The following is a 21,796-nucleotide window of genomic DNA, read 5'->3' as shown; positions in this document are numbered from 1 at the left end:
TTCAATTCACTTATAATTGACATTATTAGAATGTATATAAAACTTGATTATGATAGGTACCAAAAAACCCTCTGTATAATTCATTTGTAGCAGACTTGCCATAGGATCCCAACTAAATCAGTAATGCTCTACTTTTTTGAGTTAACTCCCTTTGCCCAAATTTCTGTTAAACATTAACTGTACATACACAATAAGGGAAAGCTAAAATGACCATTTTCCAGGGCTACTTTTATTGAACAAAAATGATTATGTTAACAATGTGGTTATTTCTAAAATATCCAACACTGCATGTTTGTGGAGGTTTCTTCATTTAGACAAGCCCATTACTTGAGGAACCCTTAACAGTGTACATGCTCTCCAGCATATTTTGGAAGTGTATGTTGAGAATCTGAGATGGATTCATTTCAATGATATAAGAAAGCAATATATAAAATGTATACCTCTGTTTTTGGAACTCACGCAGATATTTTTCTTAAGGAAAATTACAAAATAAGTGCAACAATCATGAAATCAGAACTAAAAATTATTTTGCTTTCTAGACATATCAGCTCACCCATGGAAGAAAGAAGAAAATAGTAATGCACCATTAGTATGGCAGCTCTTTTAAGATACATGGCAAATGAGAAGTCACTCTTTGGCCTAGTGAGACAAAAGGAAATAATCAAAGAGGCTTACAGTGGAAGAACTGATCATTGAAAAAAAGAATAAATCTGCACCTTTTTATAAATAATGAAACTATGACATTGCATGATCATAACAATCGCTTGTTACTTCCTGAAAAATTTATAATAGCTTATAACCCTCAGTCTGTCAAGGGGCTGATGATCTTTAAATGACACACCATTAGCATGTAATTACATTACAAGGCATGTAAACAAAACAATAATTTAACAACAGAGAAATGGCTCAGGATTATGAACACATTATGATTTCTCTAAAGTTGCTAGATATGTTGATTTAATAAATGCCAACTCCTAATTTTCAAATTTTCTATTAATGAAGTAATATGTAACCTGATAAACACCATTGGTATTAAGTTTACAGATATCTACTATATAGTCTTAGCCTTTTTATAGCATGGATTTTTAAATAAGGAATATACCATAACATAATTTACCTTCATTTCCCTAATACTTCTGCATAAGCATTAAAGGAACCTGACATTTTGCAGATCCAGTGCTCAGAAACACTAGTGTATTGCACAGCAATTAATATTCCACCCTTTCAAATTCAGACATACATTTGTAGTAATATTTAAGTCTTTTTAAACTGTATCTGATCAACACTAAGAGTTTTTACAGAGTGGTCAAACATACAGAAGACCAATGGACAGCAAGGCTTTTGAAATGTTAACAAAGTAGTGGAACAAGGGATATTTTCAACATTTTGATAAAAAACATTACTCATTAGCTGATACTTTATGTAAAAGTATTTTGTTTAAAACAGAGAGATGGCAATATTAATCATACTTTTTCTCTCAAATTTTTACACACTGTGTGAAAAAAAAAAACTGTCTACACAGAGTTAAAAATAAGGCAAAAACAAGTAAGAGATTTTGTTGCAAAATGTGAAACGTTACTGCTATTGTATATCATAATTGAAAACCTGTTATAACCTGCCTAGAACAAGAAAAAATGTGGATATTTATCAGGAACTTTTAATAACACACAAAATCTGATACTTCATTTTAGTGACATGCAGTACCTAAATATGTATGGTGATTATGATATACTATGTTTGATACAGTAAACTTAGGTAAAACACCTTTTTCCCCAAAAATGTTTGCAGTAAAAGGAATTCAGTCATTTAACTGTCTTTTTAAAGTTATTAGTAGCTGCTGGGGGCATATTATTAACATTCACATCAAACAATGTAGTTCTATTAAAATGTTAAAACAAAACTTGCGCCTTTGCTAGAGATTTCCGAACAATTCAGTTCTCTTTAAATTACAAGGTAAGCCCCAGCCATCTTTATGAGACACCCAGCTCCAACAGTCACTGTGACTTGACAGTTACTTATCAACAGAATGACTTACATTTTCACGGCTTACTGTTACATGTAGCATATTATACCTGAGCATCATCTTCAGGATTTTGAAGGCCCTATCAAATTAACATTTTTCTTGTGAAGATGCTCACGCAAATAACCATTCATAATGTGATCCCTTATGTATCTTGATGAAATGCATCAGCAATCACACTACCCAAGTTACCCCAAGTCCTTACATAGGTTTCAGAGAGTTACAATGAGGAGTCTAAGTTTTTGTCAAAATTGCAGTCTAACTCCAAAATATGCTATCATTACCAAACTTACATAGAAGACTGTGGACTTCTTAATGATTACAAACATGTTTTAGTTTATTAACAGTACATACGTACTATTTAAAAAATATCAAAATTAGATGTCTTTGTATTGTGAGCAAAACCTGTTTTGTTTTTTTTTTTAGTTTTTATCAGATGCTAAATGCTAATGTTGGTAAGCTGCATATTTTCCTGAAGTTGTAGTTCCACATTTCAGAAGCTTTAAAAGTTTTTTTTTCCCCAAATAATGTTTTAATTCACTTAAGGTATAATTCACAAAATATTTCATTGGCATTATTCAGGTTTGTTCTAAAAAAGAAATGAAGTGGGCCCAACGAAAGGGGTACAACCTGATTTTTAAAAGTAAGCCTAAAATAACAAGAGTGCAATGCCTCTGGCTCGCAACTGCATTTCTTTCTTTTTAATGTTTTACATTAACTATCATCTTACTTCACTATTATCATTCCCAGGAAGGTGAGATAGTCAGTGTTTTTCTCTCCTTGTAATGTCCTTTGGTTATTTTCTATACCCAGTTCTTCACTGCCAGAGGATGAGACACACTCAAAAATACTGCCATTTTCCAAGGACTGTGTCTTTGATTGCATCAACATATTGTGTAGGCACCCAATAAACCCAATAGTAGGAGGCTTCTGTTGGACCAAGTTGAAATGCCTGAAACCATAAAGCCAGGAAGAAGTATTACTACTTTTAAACATACAATATTAAGCTTTATTTAATGCTGAAAATATTGGTCTTAAAATAAGCACTAAATTATCGGTAAAGACTCATTATTTTAATGTAGCATTTTATTGATAGTTCTGCAAGCGAGGTTCCTTATATTCACTTTTAATAGTCATAACAAGCATTTAAAAAGCAAGTTACCATTCTTTCTATACTAGGTGTCCTGTAGTAGTAATCAGTAGTCACTGTCATTCTTTGCTCTCACCAGAAACTGAAACTTGACCGTGGAGTGGATGTTCTTGCTAATTATTGGCTCCCTGTTACACATTCTTAATACATGGAAAGGAAAAGCCATTGTTTGTCTGTGCCGATTCCTGATAGCTGGGCTGAGGACCCAGTTAAACAAGGACACTTGGACAGTTAGAATTGGAGAGTAGAATATTTGTTCCATCAAGAAATATCATTTGCACTAGGATGTAGTAAATTTGTACGTGAAAGGGTACCTACTAAGAATAAAATGACATAAAGCATTAAATCAATGAATTAATTCAATTAAAGGAATCAGATTAACTGTATGCTTTTTAGAGTAATTGCTGCTGACCAAAACACTTAACATTGACAGAGCATATTACAAACAGTGATATTCTTGTAATTCCAGTGCATAGGTATTAATGCAGTTAAAATAATTTCTGTTTAGGATTGTACATCACACTGCATACCTCATTCACTGATACTTTCCACTAAGTGCTTAAAAAAGTTAGCATCTCAATTTTGTTATGTTAGCTATGCCAGACAGAATAATAAGCATATATGACCCAATATCAGAGAGTAATATAGTTCAAAGGAAAAATCAATTACAACCTAAGGTCATCAGTAAAATTATCCTACTCTATGCCATATTGTTCAATAAACAATTCAAAAGAACTAAAAACTAAAAATTGTACGACTAGTACAAAAACGCTTCATGAAATTTTGTCTTAATTGGCAGGATTTGTACATTTGTATTAAATGGTTTCATGGTACTATGTGATCTGCACAACAAGTACATAAAAAAGGTGGTGGAAGGGCAGAGACAATTGTAATGCTTTTGTTTTTATAAATAAACAACTCATTATTATTACAATTAGCAAAGAAATTTAAGTAGCAGAAAATACAAAAATACAAACACAAACTTAAAATATGTCAGGAGATTATCCTGAACATTTATTCAGCACTTTGTTGCATATACATACCATCATATGATAGTCTTCATGTCCTTCAATGGGTTCATTTACTACATTTTTAATGGAGCCCATGGGAACCTTTTCTGTTCTTTCTGTAAAATGAAACCAATGCTGAATTTTATCAAGTACTTTTCCAGGGTAAATACAAATTATTTACATTCCTGTTTATAAATTCTAAAAAGAACTGTAAGCATAGGCTTTAAAACTGGAACTGCCAAATGGTTGCTAGTAACAATAAAAAATGCAGCTATGTATATTACTCTTTTTCAAGTCTTGCTACAAAATGATGTCATTGATTTATGCTCAGCATGACAATACTTGATATTGCCAGTAATAGACTTAACTTCATCAAATTACTTCCCTGTTTTCTAATTTGATGTTTTTATTTTCCTGACTAAACCTTGATCCAGTAACTCCTAACACATATCAGTTCATTAAAAATACGATTAACGTAAATGTGCACTAGTTTTTTCAGAGACTGCAATGAAATGTCCTTCCGTTAAGGACTGACTATCCCAGTACAGGAAATAACAGGTTCCAAAAATAAATAGGTGTATGAATGTTGCCGGAGCTGCTAACAGGAAGCAAATTCTTAACAGCTTGATTTTGGATTTTGCTTTTAATTTTTGATGTGTATGTGGCCACAAATGCAGTCATTTTTTGGCAAGTTAAAAAAAAAAAAAAAAGATACTTGTTTACTAGCAAATTGAATTGTGCAGTATACAAGTTGCTAACATTCTTAAACTATGTTTAAAGTATTTCAACTTGAGAAAGCTACACCGCATAACGTCATCATTTTTTTGTTTAAATAACAACTGTCACACCTTTCCTAAGATGTCTTTTCAGATAAATATGTATAACATCTCTGAAATGTGGGAGGGTATCTTGCTTTCTGAATGTCATGACTCACTTAAGAGACATTAGCCACTGGCAGAGAACGTTCTAGAGTCTAGACTCTACTACAGACTATAACCGAGTTCTTCTGCGAGGAAAGCATGAAATAACTGAAGGATCAATAACAAAATACTGTATTGTTTCCTTCCAAATTATGAGCAACATTTTTTTTGTAAAATAAACTAATAACCATAGATTTGACTATTAAAAAGGGTCTTTTATTTAGTCATCTCTAACTTTCACACATGGGTATGTTTGTATATGCCAAGGGTTGAGCAAACAACAGTATCAAGTTCTACTCTTGCTATATTTTGGGATGCTCTGTCACCAGTTCATATTTATCTCTATGGATAACAAATAGCTCATATGTCAGACTAAGACAATTTATCTATAGTCCGCAAAATATGTTAAGAGACAAACCCATCAATTGGAGACTGATTTCTTCTTTCAGTTAACTCCAATTCTGCCAATTTCATAAGTGAAACACTCCAAGAAACAGGTAAAGAAACCAAGTTTTGGTCTGTTAGTCAGAGAGTATCTGTCTCACTTGATGAGAAACAACAATGTACCAAAATCAAGAGTATCATTTTGCTCAGTTGCACTTTAATTCTTATATTTTACCTCTGACTCCACCAAATTAGAAATGGGTTTTATCATCACTGTAATAAACTTATTCTGAAAGATAAAGTCCATTTTGCTCTGCTTATAGTATTTGCAAATGTAAAGCATAAACATTGTTGGTTAAAAATAAAACTTATTGCTGTTCTTTGACTATTATATTAGTATTATATTAGTACTTTGAAATCCTTTAATAATCAAAACCATTTCTTATATTTCTAAAACAACTGACATATATCCATATGTTCTACATATTATTTAGTGTTTACATGAATTCATGCAACTAATAAAAAAAAACTATGAATTAGCTAATGTCCAAAAATGAACCAAAAACATATTAAATCAATTATTTACTGGTGCTAAAATAATGAAAGTCCCAAGTATCCAATTACAGAGACAATCACCAGTACAAAGTCTGAGCGGTTCACTAATTTCATTACACTAAGAAAACTAATGTAGAAGCAGTCTATCACTTCTGTATTTTTGAGGTTAAAGCCTAAAAGTTGAAATCTGTGCTACTCACTTAACACCAAACTAAACTGAACTCCTTAAGAAAGTAAAACATTGTGTAAAATGGTGAGTTTCTTAGTGAAGTACTTTTAGCATAGGCCTCTTGTCATGTAATCTACACACAGACTCAACATCTGAGTCTCCATCTAATAAGACCATTGTTAACCAAAGACAATACCTTATAATTGTTCAGCAAGTGCCAAACAGGGGCCATCACTGAACTGATCAGCAACAATGATGACCCAAAACTTGCCTCTGTAATTCCTGATGGTATGAATCTACAAACAGTATCAGTTATGAAGGGGTTGGACTTATGTACATCCAAGAATCTAAACGAAAATGTCAACACCATCCATTTAAGTACATGCAGCTACCAATTTTATGCTGTCTGTTCTGTCTGCTCTGATCTCTTGCTGACCCCTCTTAGCTACAGGTTCACCTAAAGACTTAGGCTAGAAGATGGCTTGTGTGTAAGTTTCTTTGATGTCACATAATCCAAACTCACTAAAGTGAGCTTCACAACCCCTCAAGACTACATGTAAAACTAATGGTTCTGTATAGCTGAAAGAAATAGTTAACTTTTTTTTTTTTTTTTTTAAACTCTAACCAGAATTTTTGAATGACTACTAAACTAGGATTTAAGCTTGAGACCTCAAAAAAACTGTAGAAGCACTTATACGCAGACACCATAAAGTGCAATGAAGCAGAGACACCCGGATGACAGGACAGGAAAAGTTCTTTATTTGCTAATATAATAGTGAAATCCTGGTGGGAGTTGTGAAACTTCAGGATAAATGATCATCTCCAACTCTTGAGTCCACAAAATCCAACAATGACAAAGTATAATTTTTGCTTTGTGCTTTCCAAAGCTTTGTGCTTTCCAAGGCTAATGCTAAATATTCTCAAACATCTATGCAAATTCCAGAAAATGTATATTACTGGTAACCAATGGCATTCTAAATCTTTTATCATTACAAATTCTTCAGTTTTTGCAAACTAAACAGAAAAAAAACAAATCTGCAAAAACAACAGTGCTATTTCTGTCATAACAGTAGTCACTGCTAATGCAACAATAGAAATGTACAGTATATTCAAAAATAAAGGATGTTAGAGAGATACAGCAGCAGTAATCTATAAGAGCTGGAGAATCTGTAAATAAAAAATAAGGTTCAATCATTTTACAGCTAAGAATACAGAAATGTTATAGTGTTCAACAATTGAGTGTGAACAAATTGTTCAAAGATATTTAATCATTTAAGCAAAAATTACGGTCAAATGTAACTCACCTTTAAAGACACGGAGAAAGACAACCAGGCTGTCCAAACACCACAATTTGTGTTGTATTACTAGCGTCTTTGGCGTTAGTATGCATTTTATAAAAATATATTTCTATTAAAACATTTCATGTTTATTAACAATGTACTTTGTTAATTAGCATGTGTGTGCTATTTCCACAACAATGTTTAAAAGTCTTATGCACTACAACAACAACGTTTAACACTGTTTTGTACTTTTTTTTCCTTATACACAAAATTTACAAATCACAACTCTCCTACAGTAGTACATTTCAGCTGATGCATGTAGGTTAGTATAACAGCTTGTTCTACAAAGTGAAAAAAAACTAAGAAAACTTTTGCTGACCAGTCTAGAATGAGTTCTGAAACAAAAGGTAAAATATCCTGGATTCAGTCTACTGTAACAAAAAAGGACCACAAATGGAGAAAAATGAAGACCACAGTGACTGCATCTAGATGTGAACATCCTTCAAAACTATCTTACAATGCAGCAAAAACACTATTTGTGTTCTATGAAAAAAAGTAGTGGTAAGACTGGAATCTGGCTATGCAGAAAGAGGAAAGGGGTGAGGGGGTTGGGGGTTGGAGGGTAAAATGTACCCCAAGATGATGTGTGAAATTTCTCGCCATTGTCAAAGATGTTCCACGGCTTATTGAATTAAAAGGTCTGTGTTGTTTGCACAAAGTAAGCACTGCATTTGTGTTAAGCAAACTTTTTAAATACATAATCAGTTATTTGAATTGTTTTCATTAACACCTAAACTGAGGAACTGTGGCTGTGCTCTAAGATTTGTGTCAATGTCACATGCAGTGATTCACGTTTCAGATTTGTGTTTTCAGCGTATACTCAAGCTACAATATGGATGCAACAGTGCAAATAGGATTATAAGTAAGTTTTTAATTTATGCAAAAAAAGAAAGAACATGAAAAAAGAAATTTTGTGCAGGAATATTGTGAAACTATTCAGGGTGACTTTTTTTATTTGTTACTAAAAGTTGTTCACCAAGGTCTTTGATATGTAAAGACTAATATTTCACCAAATTCAATTAGACAGATAAATAAATGCCTAAAACCCTTTGCACGTCGCTACCTTTTTTCAGCAATTATCTTCCTACTGCCCAACTCTCCCTATCTCCAAGACAAAATTTTAAAGATGTTTTGGAACATTTAATAAAAACATTACACTCACTATATACGTAAATACAAGTTGCCTGCAGTATTTCAAATGTCAGTATATGCAGAATGTGAGCAATAAAGGCCGTATGATTGAATAAATAGTACAAGCTGCTTTTTAATCAAGAAACCAGTTATGGAAGTCCAGTTAAGGAGTCTTGCCGTCACTGTGGCATTACCTGTACTGGATACATATGGCAAAAAACAACAACTTCATTATCCCTACTCTATGGCCTCCAACTACAACCCGCAAAGTTTTAAACAACAGCTTAAAAGGGTTATAAACCTAAAAAATACTATTTCAGTGTCTACATGTAACTTGCTGTGAAGCTTTAATTGCAAACATCAGATGTTTAACAGATGGTATTAGCACTCTATTTCTCCGCTTTCAACAGAATTTCTTCATTATTCTCTGAATACCTCTTTTCTATAATGTACCAAAACACTTGACAACTACTGTGACTGAGTGCAAGCCAGACTGCTATTTTAACAGCTATTAATTAGTTTTTCTAGAAAACTTGGATTGCAATTTTAAAAAACCTACTTCATGAAAGGATAATTTATTTAGCTTCCTTAATACAAATGGAGACTGGTGAAGGTCAGAATATATCTAAACGTTTAAACCTACCAGTAACAGAAAATGACTAAATGCAACAGCCTTGCTTCATCCCGACAAAGCATTGTATTAAAATATTATATTTGAAACAAATGTTTAGAGGTAAAACGTAAAACTATTAAATAAATTGATTAGTTTTCAGAACCTGCTTTTTTCCCCCAATATAGTGTCACGGGAGTCACAGCGTATCCCTGCAGTGTTCTAAGCAAGGCAGGTACTGGGAAAGCAGTCCTTTGGAAAGTATACCGACTAGCAGTGGGACAATCCACAGTTCAATAATTCAGCATACTGCATGTCTGTGAAATGTGGCAAAGCACCTGGAAAGCACACACATATTTTAGATAAAAAGGTGTATTACAAGTAGTTATCAAATAATTTGTATTCAAATGATGTAAATATTTTAGAATTGATATGTAAATTTTAACTTGTTTTTTTCTATTTTCTTTCATTATTTTATTTATGTCTGTTATTAGATGCAAATCTCATGTTTTCTTGTGTTAAACATGGCTAAATAAAAACCTTGATATACATACTTCATACAGACAGTGTCCAGGACAAGAATCACAATTACATCAAAGTTTTAACTGCTGTGCCATCAACATGCCATTCAACTAATAGTAAAATGAATTCAAAAATTAAATATATTAAATTCTTTTAAAAATTATTTTTGATAGTAGCATTAAAAACAAGGGCTAGGTTCTGCAAACAAGGTCACACACAACATATATAATTACTGAAAATCAGCTACTATCTTACCCTTGGTTCCAATCCACAGTTGATCTTGTTCCAACTTAAACGTGAGCCTCACTTTTCCACCAGATTTATTGTACATTCCAGATAAAGGCACTGTTGGCAAACGCTCCTTAAAAAATGCATAATCATTGTTGGTTAATTTTAAATACTTATTACAGAAATCTCATACATATTTGTTAATATATATATTTTCAAACTAATCATGTTTCTTAAACCAGCAATAAGACATTTACTTACTTTTCCTCCTTTAATTGATGGCATTATATCATCTGGTTTTCCTTTATCTAACACTTTTCTGTGTTGCTGCAAAATAAAATTGAAATATTACATTTTTAAGTCACAACCACTCAATTATAACCTTTTTTTATTTCTAACAATCTGCAAACAATTGTCATTACTTCCTTTAAAAGTAGCTACTTGACCATGCATGAACTGTTATGCAAGGGTCTATTATGCATGAACAATGAACTGTATAAGTATTCAATCCTTTGAACAATTCTCTAACTTTAGTGATTAGTGCATCCTATATATTGGAATTTAACTGTTCGATACTTTTATTTCAAAGTGATGAAACTCAAAGTTATCTGTTCAAAAAAAAAAAAAAAAAAAAAAGTAACAGTGTTTTATATTAAAGCAGAGAAACGGTCATGGGCCTTAATACTTGTGCAAGTCAATGTATGTGATAGTGTGCCTACTAGAGGCTGGAGTCAATCCATGGTTGATTCATGCCTTGTGTCCGATTCTATTGATATGGGATCTAGCTTTCATATGCTTATAATGCTGTGTCATGTGGCACCATAATGTGTTGTCTAAACTGGATATGATCATGTCTGATGAGTACTGTATTTTAATGCAATGCTCTAATTAGATAAGAAGAAAACAGAGCACACTGTCAAGAGATGCTGCGTAAATTCAGCACAAGCTATAAAATTTACAGAGCTATTATATGTTGCAGGTAATGTAATCTGTTATTTCTTCCTCTTATGTTCTTCATAATTTTAATAATGTACTAAAACAATATTTGATATTCTACCAGAAAAAAAAAAATGAAATAAGATTTTCATATAGTACCTTGGAAAAATGAGGCAAAAAATGTCAAAAACCAAAAACATAGGTCCAAACTAACACTTTCAAAAAGGAATGTGTTAACAATAACAGCCCTACAAAGAGAAAGGCCAGTCTATGTCTCCAAAACTATTGCAGACAATGAAAATAATTCAAGAATACCATTTTCCTCTACTCAAATCTGTCTTTATTGATCAAAAGTGGCAAAACTCAGGAGTCATAGGCGCCACCATGAGTGGCGGCCTTGCCAGCAGCTCTCCGTGTACAACTTTATATTTCAACCTTTTTCTCTATCACTTCTATTACTTTCTTTTATGTGGATTCATTTCCTGGACACTTTTTACTACTTGGACATGGATTTTTACACGCCGAGACTCATCGATTCAAGTAGTCAACTTCTAGCACGGAGAACAAGGGCCCGTGCCGGTGTGGTTCCCTATTTACCTTATGAGGTAAGAAGGCGGTATCATGGCAGCAGAGCCGGCGCTAAGCAGCTAGCGAGGAAGTGGCGATACAAATCTTCGGTGCCTTCTGTAATCCTGGGAAATGTGAACTCACTACCAAATATGATCGACAAACTGGCTGTGGTGGTGAAAAATGTCAGGACCTACAGAGAATGCAGTTTGTGTTTTTGTGAAACGTGGCTAATGACTAGCATCCCAGATGCTAACATGGAGCTACCCAGGTTTAGCATAATTAGAGCGGACAGAGACGCAAATACCTGCGGGAAGCGGAAAGGAAGAGGACTCACTCTCTATGTGAACACAAGGTGGTGTAACCCTGGACACGTAAACGTTAAAATCTCCACCTGCTGCAGGGACATCAAACTGTTGGCCGTAATTACTTGCCCAGAGTTTGGGCACGTCATTGTTGTTATTGTTTACATCACTCCCTCGGGCGGACGTGGAGATAGCGGATGACATCATCAACGCCGCTGTTCCTAAACTACAAACACAGCACCCCGAGGCACTTGTGCTGATCAATGGAGACTTTAACCATATGACGCTGGACAAAACATTACCTGCCTTCTCCCAGTATGTGGATTGTAACACCCGGGGAAATAGGACTATTGACCTACGGTATGCAAACATTGCACATACGCCGCAGCACAGCTGAGGACTGTGCGTTCTCCAGTCCTGTTCAGCCTATATACATCAGACTTACAATAAAACTGAGTTCTGCCACGTGCAAAAGTTCGCTGACAACACTGCTATTGTGGGCTGCATCAGGAGTGGGCAGGAGGATGAGTATAGGAACCTAATCAAGGACTTTGTTAAATGGTGCGACTCAAACCACCTACACCTGAACAACAGTTAAACCAAGGAGCTGGTGGTGGATTTTAGGAGGCCCAGGCCCCTCCCGGACCCTGCGATTATCAGAGGTGACTGTGGGCAGAGGGTACAGACCTTTAAATACCTGGGAGTACAACTGGATGATAAATTGGACTGGACTGCCAATACTGATGCTCTGTGCAAGAGAGGACAGAGCCAACTATACTTCCTTAGAAGGCTAACGTCCTTCAACATCTGCAATAAGATGCTGCAGATGTTCTATCACACGATTGTGGCGAGCGATCTCTTCTATGCAGTGGTGTGCTGGGGAGGCAGCATAAAGAAGAGGGACACCTCACGCCCGGAAAAACTGATGAGGAAGGCAGGCTCTATTGTAGGCACAGAGCTGGACAGTTTGACATCTGTGGCAGAGTGACAGGCACTGAGCAGACTCCTGTCAATTATGAAGAATCCAATGTATCCACTGAACAGTATCATCTCCAGAAAGAGGAGCGGCTTCAGCGACAGACTGCTGTCACTGTCCTGCTCCACTGACAGACTGAGGAGATCATTCCTCCCCCACACTATGCGACTCTTCAATTCCACCCAAGGGAGTAAACGTTAACACTACACAAGATTATAGACTGTTATACCTGCCTCACACTCTCCACCTTGCTTTTTTTTAAGCTTGCACTGTGTCTTTATTGCTCTTTATTTAATATTGATTTATCAGTATGCTGCTGCTGGAGTATGTGAATTTCCCCTTGGGGATTAATAAAGTATATCTATCTATAAATCTAAGCTTACAGAAAAAAATGCGAGGAATAAGCTTTGAATTTTCGTAACAAGACTTCAAGTAAAAGACCTAGTATTACTGAGAGTAAAAGTAGTTAGATATCCCTTTAAGTACAACTACGAATAATTAAAATATTTTTATAAAGATAAATAGAAATATGCTTAAAAATGTGGTCTCGCTAATTATGTCTTCTACTTGTTGTTTTAGCTCTGTTTTGACAAGGTTTTTCAGGGATGTATATGATTGCTTATCAGACAGTCTTTAGAAAACTGTAAACTTTCTTCAGAATATGGAGGATGGCTGTAGTAAAACCCTTGCTTAAAAAGAGAGTCTGGACAGCACTACTTGTAGTATTTTTCTGGCCAAAAACCAACCTTTTTTTATTTATAAAAGTAAAATCATTGATCTGTTGATTTTTAAACAACATAGTAGGTTTTTAAATAAGAACTGCATTCTGGAAATATACCAGTCATGTTTTTATAAAACTCATAGAAGTAAGACTGCTTTCGTAAAGGTGATTTAGAACCTCAGACTAACTAGTGACAAAAACAATGTATTCATGCTTATTATTTTTGGACCACAATGCAGTATATCTGATACAATTGACTACCACATTTTACTCTACCATCTTAACAACTGTTTGGTTGTTTCTGGTAATCCACTTACATGGTTTCAAACATATGTATTAAGCATTAAATTCTTTGTATGATATGTGATCATGTATCAAAAACAGAGATGATCTGGGAAGAACTGATCCACAGGTACCAATTCTTGGTTTTCTCCTGTTTTACTTGTACATGGTCCCTTTTGGTAGAATTATTTGTGAACATAGTGTCGATTTTCATAGCTATGAAGATAAATACACAATTATATCTCTCTGTATTGCCTGATGGCTAAATGCAGTACCTTAATTAACTGTATAAGTTACATTACAAATTGAATATCAAAATATTTATCAAAATTAAACAGGACAAAACATAAACTTGTAGATGTTGATTCCTAAAACTCAAGAGGTATTTATTTAAATCCAAAGTGGTTATCTAGCCCTAAGGAAGGAAATAAGAGATTAAAAAAAACATATTGTTCATTCTGACATTAGTTTCTCATCTCATACTCACAGTGGCACAAAAACTGTATTTTTCTGATCTACAGATATAGCAAAAGTCAGATCACATTTGTCTTTGTGTGATGCAGAGAAACTGATGAATGCATTTGAAACCAGCAGATTTGATTATTGTTAGGAAATGTACACTGGGCTACTTAAAATGTATCAAAGACCCATTTTGCAACATATTTTAGGTCTGTTAAATATATTGCAAGGGTCTGGTACCATATTTAAAAAAGGATTTGAGAAAAAAAAAAACCAAATAGAGCACTAAGGAGGTCTTTACCTTTTGCCGACAAATGGGTTCTTTCTTAGTTTCCTCAGCTTTTACTTCTTGTTGAATTACCTCCTTAGGAGTATTTACTGCTAAAACATCATTGATTGTTGATCCTACTACCATGATTTTTGCACCATTTGTCACTTTTATATCACGCAATGTTTTGTCTTCTGGGAGGAGTCCCTTATACATAACTTTTTGCATAGCAGGTGGAAGCCCTAAATGGGGGAAAAAAGTGAAGGTAATAATTCAATCACACTTTTATTGAAACAAATTAACATGTAACACAAATGCACTTGTGTCTAGACAATAATACATTTTCTCTGCAACCTCTTCATTTTAACACAACATACAACTAGACTTGTTCATTTTAATGAAATGCTATATTGTCTATAAAGATTATTAAGATACATAAAACATTAAGATCAATAAATTGACATAGTGTCAAAATGCAGAAGCCATCAAGAAACATGAAGTCCCTAACCCCACTCAGCACGTATGTTAGCTAGAAGTTAATGTTTACTTTGCAGTCATATGTAAATAATAAATTAAAATTCTGTCATTTCAAGCAGAAAAACCCTTTAGCAACACTGGTAATATCCTGGCTGTATTTTTAAATCAATTTATTTGTATCTTGATAAAAGAGAAGGTATCAATGTCTATCAAAAACATGAACATTTTTGGCTATGTGCAAATACACACACATACACACACTCACAGTATACATATACATTATTTGCCCCAGGAAATCTTGATAAGATCGACATCACCGAATATAAAATATCTGGGGACACTTTTTATTTTTTAAATAAAGGATCCAACTTTTCAAACATTTCAACTTTTTTCAATCACATTAGAAAGTTCTAATTTCAAGTTTCTGAGCACATTAGGTATTTGTGAACATTACTCAAACTCGAGTATCTATAACATCTACAAAAAATCAGGTATAACTACCTTTTAAATATTCTGCATACATTTAAAAATCAGAACTATGAAAATTATAAATAATTTTATTATTTTAAAGAAGATTTTACTTACAACTGCTACTTGTGTCAAAAGACACAGTTTTGCTGCAGATACTAAGAGTAATTAATTTTAGTATTGGGGCACACATGCACCAAGCATTAATAATAAAAATGAAATCACAAATACACCAATAGGACATGCATCTGAAAAATGTTTTCGACAAAAGATTATAAGTTAATTTGCATGTGGTATATGTGTAAAATGCACATTATGTTACAGATTTCAGAGTTGGACTCCTAATGAATATAGAGGACCAGTTAGCAGTCTTGTTTTTCCTTTCACACCCACAAAAACAAGTTTGACTAACTGAGTACTTAATTGGTCCATGTATGTCATGGAATGGTGTCTGTTGGAGAACAGCCATTATACATTAAAAAAAAACTGTCAGAATACTTGCTTGCAGATGTTTATTCAGAGTTTAATTAAGCACACAGGATAGAACAAACCTTCATCAGTATAATAAGAAAACAATTTAATCCCTATTTCATGTCACTCCCCCACCATTATCACATAATGAATAAATGTTTTTGCTTCACTACAAAGGGTGCAAATGTTTTAGAAGTGGATGATGGAAAATTAATATGTAACTCAAAATAGAAATGTGACATCATTACACAGCTCTTGAAGCTAGTGGGGCATTTCCTGTCAATTCCAATTTTTCTGTACTTGGATATTACCTCTTCAGCTGAAATGTCATATAGACAACGATGCTCCTACCTCAGATGTATTAATTTATCTTCTATGGACTTTGTCCAGTTCATTCGCCATGTTCTCGTTGTCATGTTAAGCAGTATCCACTTGGCACAATATAGTTCCGGCTGTGATTCTATTTGCTATTTGTAGTTGTCTTCCTGGAGTTGTACCATAACACCTCTCTCGCTAGACTTTTTCTTCCAAAAATTTCAAACATGCCAGAAAATAACAGAAAGAAATCAGTACGTCTTTGGGCATCTGAAGGGAACAGAAGCCATTATCAGGAGGTCATAAAGCTTATGCACGGTTATGATTTTCTGGGTACTGTGTCGATTTCACTATGACCATAAACTAGTTGCAGGGATGTAAATCAGCCAAATTTTTGTCCAACTCTGCACTTCAGACAGTAGGGTGTCGCATGAGTTTGTTTTGCTACTTCCATGTATTATAACAATTTTAACATATCATCTGGGCACAACAGCTGCATTTTAGAGAGCTAATTATGTATTAAGGGAACCAATGAAGGTGTTCAGGGGCAAACTCTGTATACATATACATGCAGTTTTTACATTATATAATATATACATATATATATATTATACATATATGTATAGATACATACACACACACACACAAACCCCAACAGACTACCTGCAATACAGGTTATGAATCTCAATTAACAATGAAATGAAAAAAGAAAAAGAAAAAAACACATGCAGTATTAGAACTTTGATCTGAACCCAAGAGGCAGGTTCTGTTCAAGTAGAGGAGATAAAAATAAAATGCTGTTTATAATTCTGTAAATAAAACACAATAACAGCACATTTTTCTTTAATATATTAGAACAATTCATTTGATACATCCCTATTTAGGATTAATAATTTGATTATAAAAAATAGTACTAAAAAAAGAATTACTAAAGATGTACATGAAACAAAGTTTATAAATCAATTCAAACAATTTTTGAATAATTATTTACTAATTGAATTCATATATTACAAATAATGCAAAATTGAACAATCACCATATGTTGTGTCCATACCTGTAAGTGAGTGAATTCTCTCCTTTAAATTGGCGCCTGTGCCATCAATAGGCATTTTAAGATCATATTTATTTTTATTCCATATAATTTTCAGTTCAACCATTTCTTTTCCATCATCACTTTCACCCCCATTGCTGACAGATTCTTTTAAGGTTTGGCCTTCTACATCAGTCTGTGTGACTTCTTCATTTACTTCACCATCGCCCTCATTTCCACATATTAGAAGCTTCTTCTGCTCAAGGCCTGAGGCATCCATTAAACCTTCGCTTCCTATGATGAAGCAAACAAGACAGAATTAAAAAGACAAAATAAACAAGCAAAAATTCTCTCACTTAAAACTTTTTGTAACCTCATTTACACCCTCCATATGAACTAGGTACTACGCGATTTACAAAGTCTTACAAAGAGATATCCACTCTCCAAATCTAGTGTTTAACCCAAGAACTGAAGGATGCACTATAAGGCTGCTGGTTTCTCACTCCAACAAATACCTCAACTAGATAGTAAACTCCATTCTTTAATTAGATGGATATTTTCACCCCAATGAGTGCGTTTAAGAAATTAGCAAAACTGTGTTTGCCTACTTCCCAGTGAATGTTCACAGCATTTTTTAAATACTTAATTTTCATTTTCAGTATATTTGAAAGTCTTAGTTGCAGGACTTTTCTATCAATTAATAATGAATTATAAATAAAAAGACAGAGAAATTGACACAGCCAATTTGGTGTAATTCGCAGATGTGTATAATAATCAAAACTGAACAAAATTTTTAAAATAAGATAAAAAGGCAAAAGACTAGGATGTACCTATGTACATCTGTCCACATACCATTTTGTTGATTTTCTCCAAAAACTAAATTACATGTCACATTACATTAACTGAATTCTAATTACCAAACTGATTTATAAAAAAAAAACAAAAAAACACATTGTCAGTGTGTGCTATATTCACAGCGAAAAGCCAAGGACTTAATATTAGGAAGGCAATAAAAGTAACTTCTGTTTATGGTGTTTGTCTTCTAGTTTTTATACAGCTAAAACCTTTCTAGACAAACAGAAAACACAATACGGTAACAAGTGCTTCAGGAATGCACAGTCAGATATTTCTACATATACAGATTTATAAGGACCATTTTTGCATGGCATAAAAAATGACTAATAAAATATTAGGTGTTATGGTTTAGGAAGACTGTCCATATTCAAGACTTGCATAAATTTACTATATCTCGCTAGTATGACTAACATAGGCCAAAAGCAAGTTTAGGAATGCCAAACATTTCTAATTTAACTTCAGATTTTAGAATTGCTTTATAAAACATATTGTAGGACTGCTATTTATCTTAACACATATTGCAAACACAAAAATACTTTTATTGTAAACATTAAAGTCAGAAAAAGAAAAATGCTCCCCAATTAGAAATAAGCCATTTAATCTATAATATGGTAGAAAATATAATCAAGTAAAAAGAAAACAAGATTTTCAAAGCAAGCAGTAACTGCATTATTTATATTACCTCAAAGAATGCACCTAACTTATTTCACCACTTCATTCCCTGCACCATTATCTTTTAATTTAAAAATAAAATAATTCAATTTCAACACTAAAAAATGATGCACATAACTGTAAGGTCTGAAGAGATTTGCACCAAGTTATGAAAAGAACCATAGTATAAATAAAAATGTGTCATTACACATGGAATCATCATATGCATAAAATGTATGGTGGACTCAGCCATGCTCTTTCAAATTATTGTCTAACAGACTAGTTAGTGGATGTTTCCAAACTCCCCTCATTGAACTTCAGTTCAGTAGTCAGAGATAATTTTTGTTTTAACACTTGACCACATACAATAAAAGCAAACTAAAGTGGTGAAAGCAAAGTGACCTTTTCTTAGTCATTACTAGTTTTTATGTCATATTATTGAATTTTCCACATTTTACTTATACTTTTAAGTTTTCAAAAAAAAAAATAATATAATAAAAGCATTGGCTGGTTACACAGTGAAATTAGTAGTGGAATACTTGTGCTTTACACTTCCACATCTTTTATAATGCTAGCCAGCAATATTTACATCTTCCCACTGCTGTGTAACATTATTTAAATTAACACTTTTTAACATTCATTTAACCATATAATGAATTTTTCACATAGCCATGAAGTAACCAGATTTCCACCTAATAAACCGAAAGAACATACTTTCAAAGAATTGGACAGAGTTGAAGCAATGTTGCTGATTATATAAAGTAGTAAAAATTACCTATTAATATTTCAATACAAACATATATGACCACAAATGTAAAGGGCCATTTACTAAGCATACCAATAGATTTTGGAGTTTTTCAAGAATATTAAAGTTTGGGGCCAATGCCAATTTGACCAAACCAGACTGTAAAAAGCCACCTTGTAACGAATGTCTTAATCAGAAGTTTCACCTCCTAATGTACACTAAACAACTTGCTGAATTACGTATCTTTCTTCTGTTTATTTGACTTTTGGCATTGCTATGACAAGTTACTAAGACAAACCACATTGCCATTGTTTCCTCAGTTTGTTCCCTTTCAATTGGGTTCACAAAAGTCTGATTAAATTGTCACAAGGCTACAAATACCACTTTGTCACCAGTAATTGCCGAGGACACATTCATGTGTAATTCCTAACATCAGATTTCTGATCCTGATTTTTGAGTATACCAAGACATCAATGATACCATAACAACATCCTGGTAGATATCTGTAAAATATATATATATTTTTTTTTTCAGTAAGGCTATAATCTACTTTTCACTATTCTCAAGTATAGCCCCACATAGGCTGGATAACATGCAATTAAAAATTACAATAATCGGTTACTTCAGATTCGTTTAAAGAAATCTAACATCTCACATTTTTCACAGACTGCTGTATGCTTCCCTCTCATGTTTTTGTCAAAAGTGCATTGAATGTAAGTGGTACATAAAAAGGTTTTTTTTAATTAATACTTCCCATTAAATTATTCTTGAACAACTTATAACCGCTCATATGATTTCATGTGAGCACGATTCCCTCAATTGTCACTGAATGAATATAGATTGTGTCCGTTGCCACCCCTGCCAAATTCTCATTCCGACTCTCTTTTTCTCTACTTCAAAATGAACACGATGTGCGTGAAATGAAAACATTAATAACGCAATCGCGTGTTCCTCCTGACCGTCAGCCGGCTTCATCAAAGCATGAAGTCAGCCCGGAATGAAAGGCCACTTCAGAAAGCCATCAGAGACGCTGCAACTTTGGTGCGGGCTGATGCGCCGCCTCAGAACTTCTTGCTTGGCAGCGGTACACATGGATAGAAATGGCAGCTTTAGTTGGCAGCACCTGCTTTAAAGGCTAATTTCCAGGCGGCGGGCTGTCTTTTCCATGACACGTACAATGAAGTTTTACGCAATGACAACTCGAGCTGCCCCGCTCCCCGACCCTATAGTCGCTCTTTCCCTACCTCCCGTTCGCCACGATCTACCCATCTGTCATGTTTGTTGTAAACTTATGTAAGCTCCGCGACACTAACGCTAGGTCGGCCCACACGGGGCTCGAGTTCCTGGGACCCCGTTTGCTTACTAACAAACAAACTAAGACGAGGCACCGCGGCGACAGCAACGACGCTCTAAATTTTACCCGGCAAGTCCCTCGCTCTGTTATGCACCACGAGAAAAGTCTCACTCGCTCTGTACCCACCATCTTCAGACGCCATGATGATTGTGTACAATATTGCGGTGTGCCTGCTGGGAAACGTACGTGCTTTCCAGAAACAGTGACGCGAACTGGCTTACGTACAAACCCGGCATTTGTTTGAAATTTCCAAGAGAAGAACGAGGAGTGCGTTTCCCGTATAGTGCAGACGAGACTCTCGCGCTCGCGTCTGGTACATGTGCGCGCACGCGCGTGCCAGCTTAAAGCCCCCGACCTCTAGTTTTTTCTGCGGAATTTTAGTGCTTACACGCCGCGCAACTTAACTCACTCGAGGCCCGGTCCGGATAACTGACAACTCCCACTCAACACTAACAAGGACCAATGAGTTTGCACGTTAGATTTTTAAAACCACGATCTGCCTTGTCACAGTGGTCAGAGATAGCTTTTTGTATATGCGCGTTTTGTCTTTATTTTTTTAATTAATTTTGTATGCATACATTCAAAGATTTTCAAGCATTACTCATTAAATGGATTCCAAGCGCATGTAAAGCTTTAATTATCAATAACAGAATTAGAGATTAGAGAACTGTACTGTACTGTTCTGCAAGAACACGGTTATTCTTGTGCCCCAGTTACGGTGATGTTTAAATACATACAGTAAATAAGATGGCCCTTTCCTACACCACTGCCCCAGTTATTTTAAAATCTGTACGGACAGTCTGTAAAAGGATGAATTTATGAACCTGGCAAGTGAGGCTACAAAACCCTAACATGATGAATCCAGTCAGAATATTTA

General features: G+C 34.3%; 1 protein-coding gene across 3 annotated transcripts; it reads right to left on the bottom strand.

Annotated features, from left to right (window-relative positions):
• Window positions 1–207: 207 nt before the first annotated feature.
• Window positions 208–21,281, bottom strand: ubfd1 (ubiquitin family domain containing 1). Of its 3 annotated transcripts, none has more exons than XM_039776212.1 (7): window positions 20,986–21,281; window positions 17,339–17,608; window positions 14,587–14,795; window positions 10,301–10,366; window positions 10,067–10,172; window positions 4,214–4,296; window positions 208–2,972 (listed from the first exon to the last, which is right to left on the bottom strand). In XM_039776212.1, the coding sequence occupies exons 1-7, from the start codon at window positions 21,059–21,061 to the stop codon at window positions 2,862–2,864; spliced, it is 921 nt and encodes a 306-aa protein (XP_039632146.1). In that variant the 5' UTR covers window positions 21,062–21,281; the 3' UTR covers window positions 208–2,861. The 3 variants fall into 3 exon arrangements, with proteins under 3 accessions (XP_039632146.1, XP_039632148.1, XP_039632147.1); XM_039776214.1 differs by having other exon boundaries at window positions 21,046–21,279; XM_039776213.1 differs by lacking the exon at window positions 20,986–21,281 and adding an exon at window positions 20,810–20,849.
• Between the last annotated feature and the right edge of the window lie 515 nt (window positions 21,282–21,796).

Source organism: Polypterus senegalus, chromosome 13, assembly GCF_016835505.1.
Source record: "Polypterus senegalus isolate Bchr_013 chromosome 13, ASM1683550v1, whole genome shotgun sequence".
Lineage (NCBI taxonomy): Eukaryota > Metazoa > Chordata > Cladistia > Polypteriformes > Polypteridae > Polypterus > Polypterus senegalus.
The sequence above is the reverse complement of the archived record's forward strand: the minus strand, read 5'-3'. Positions and strand labels throughout refer to the sequence as shown.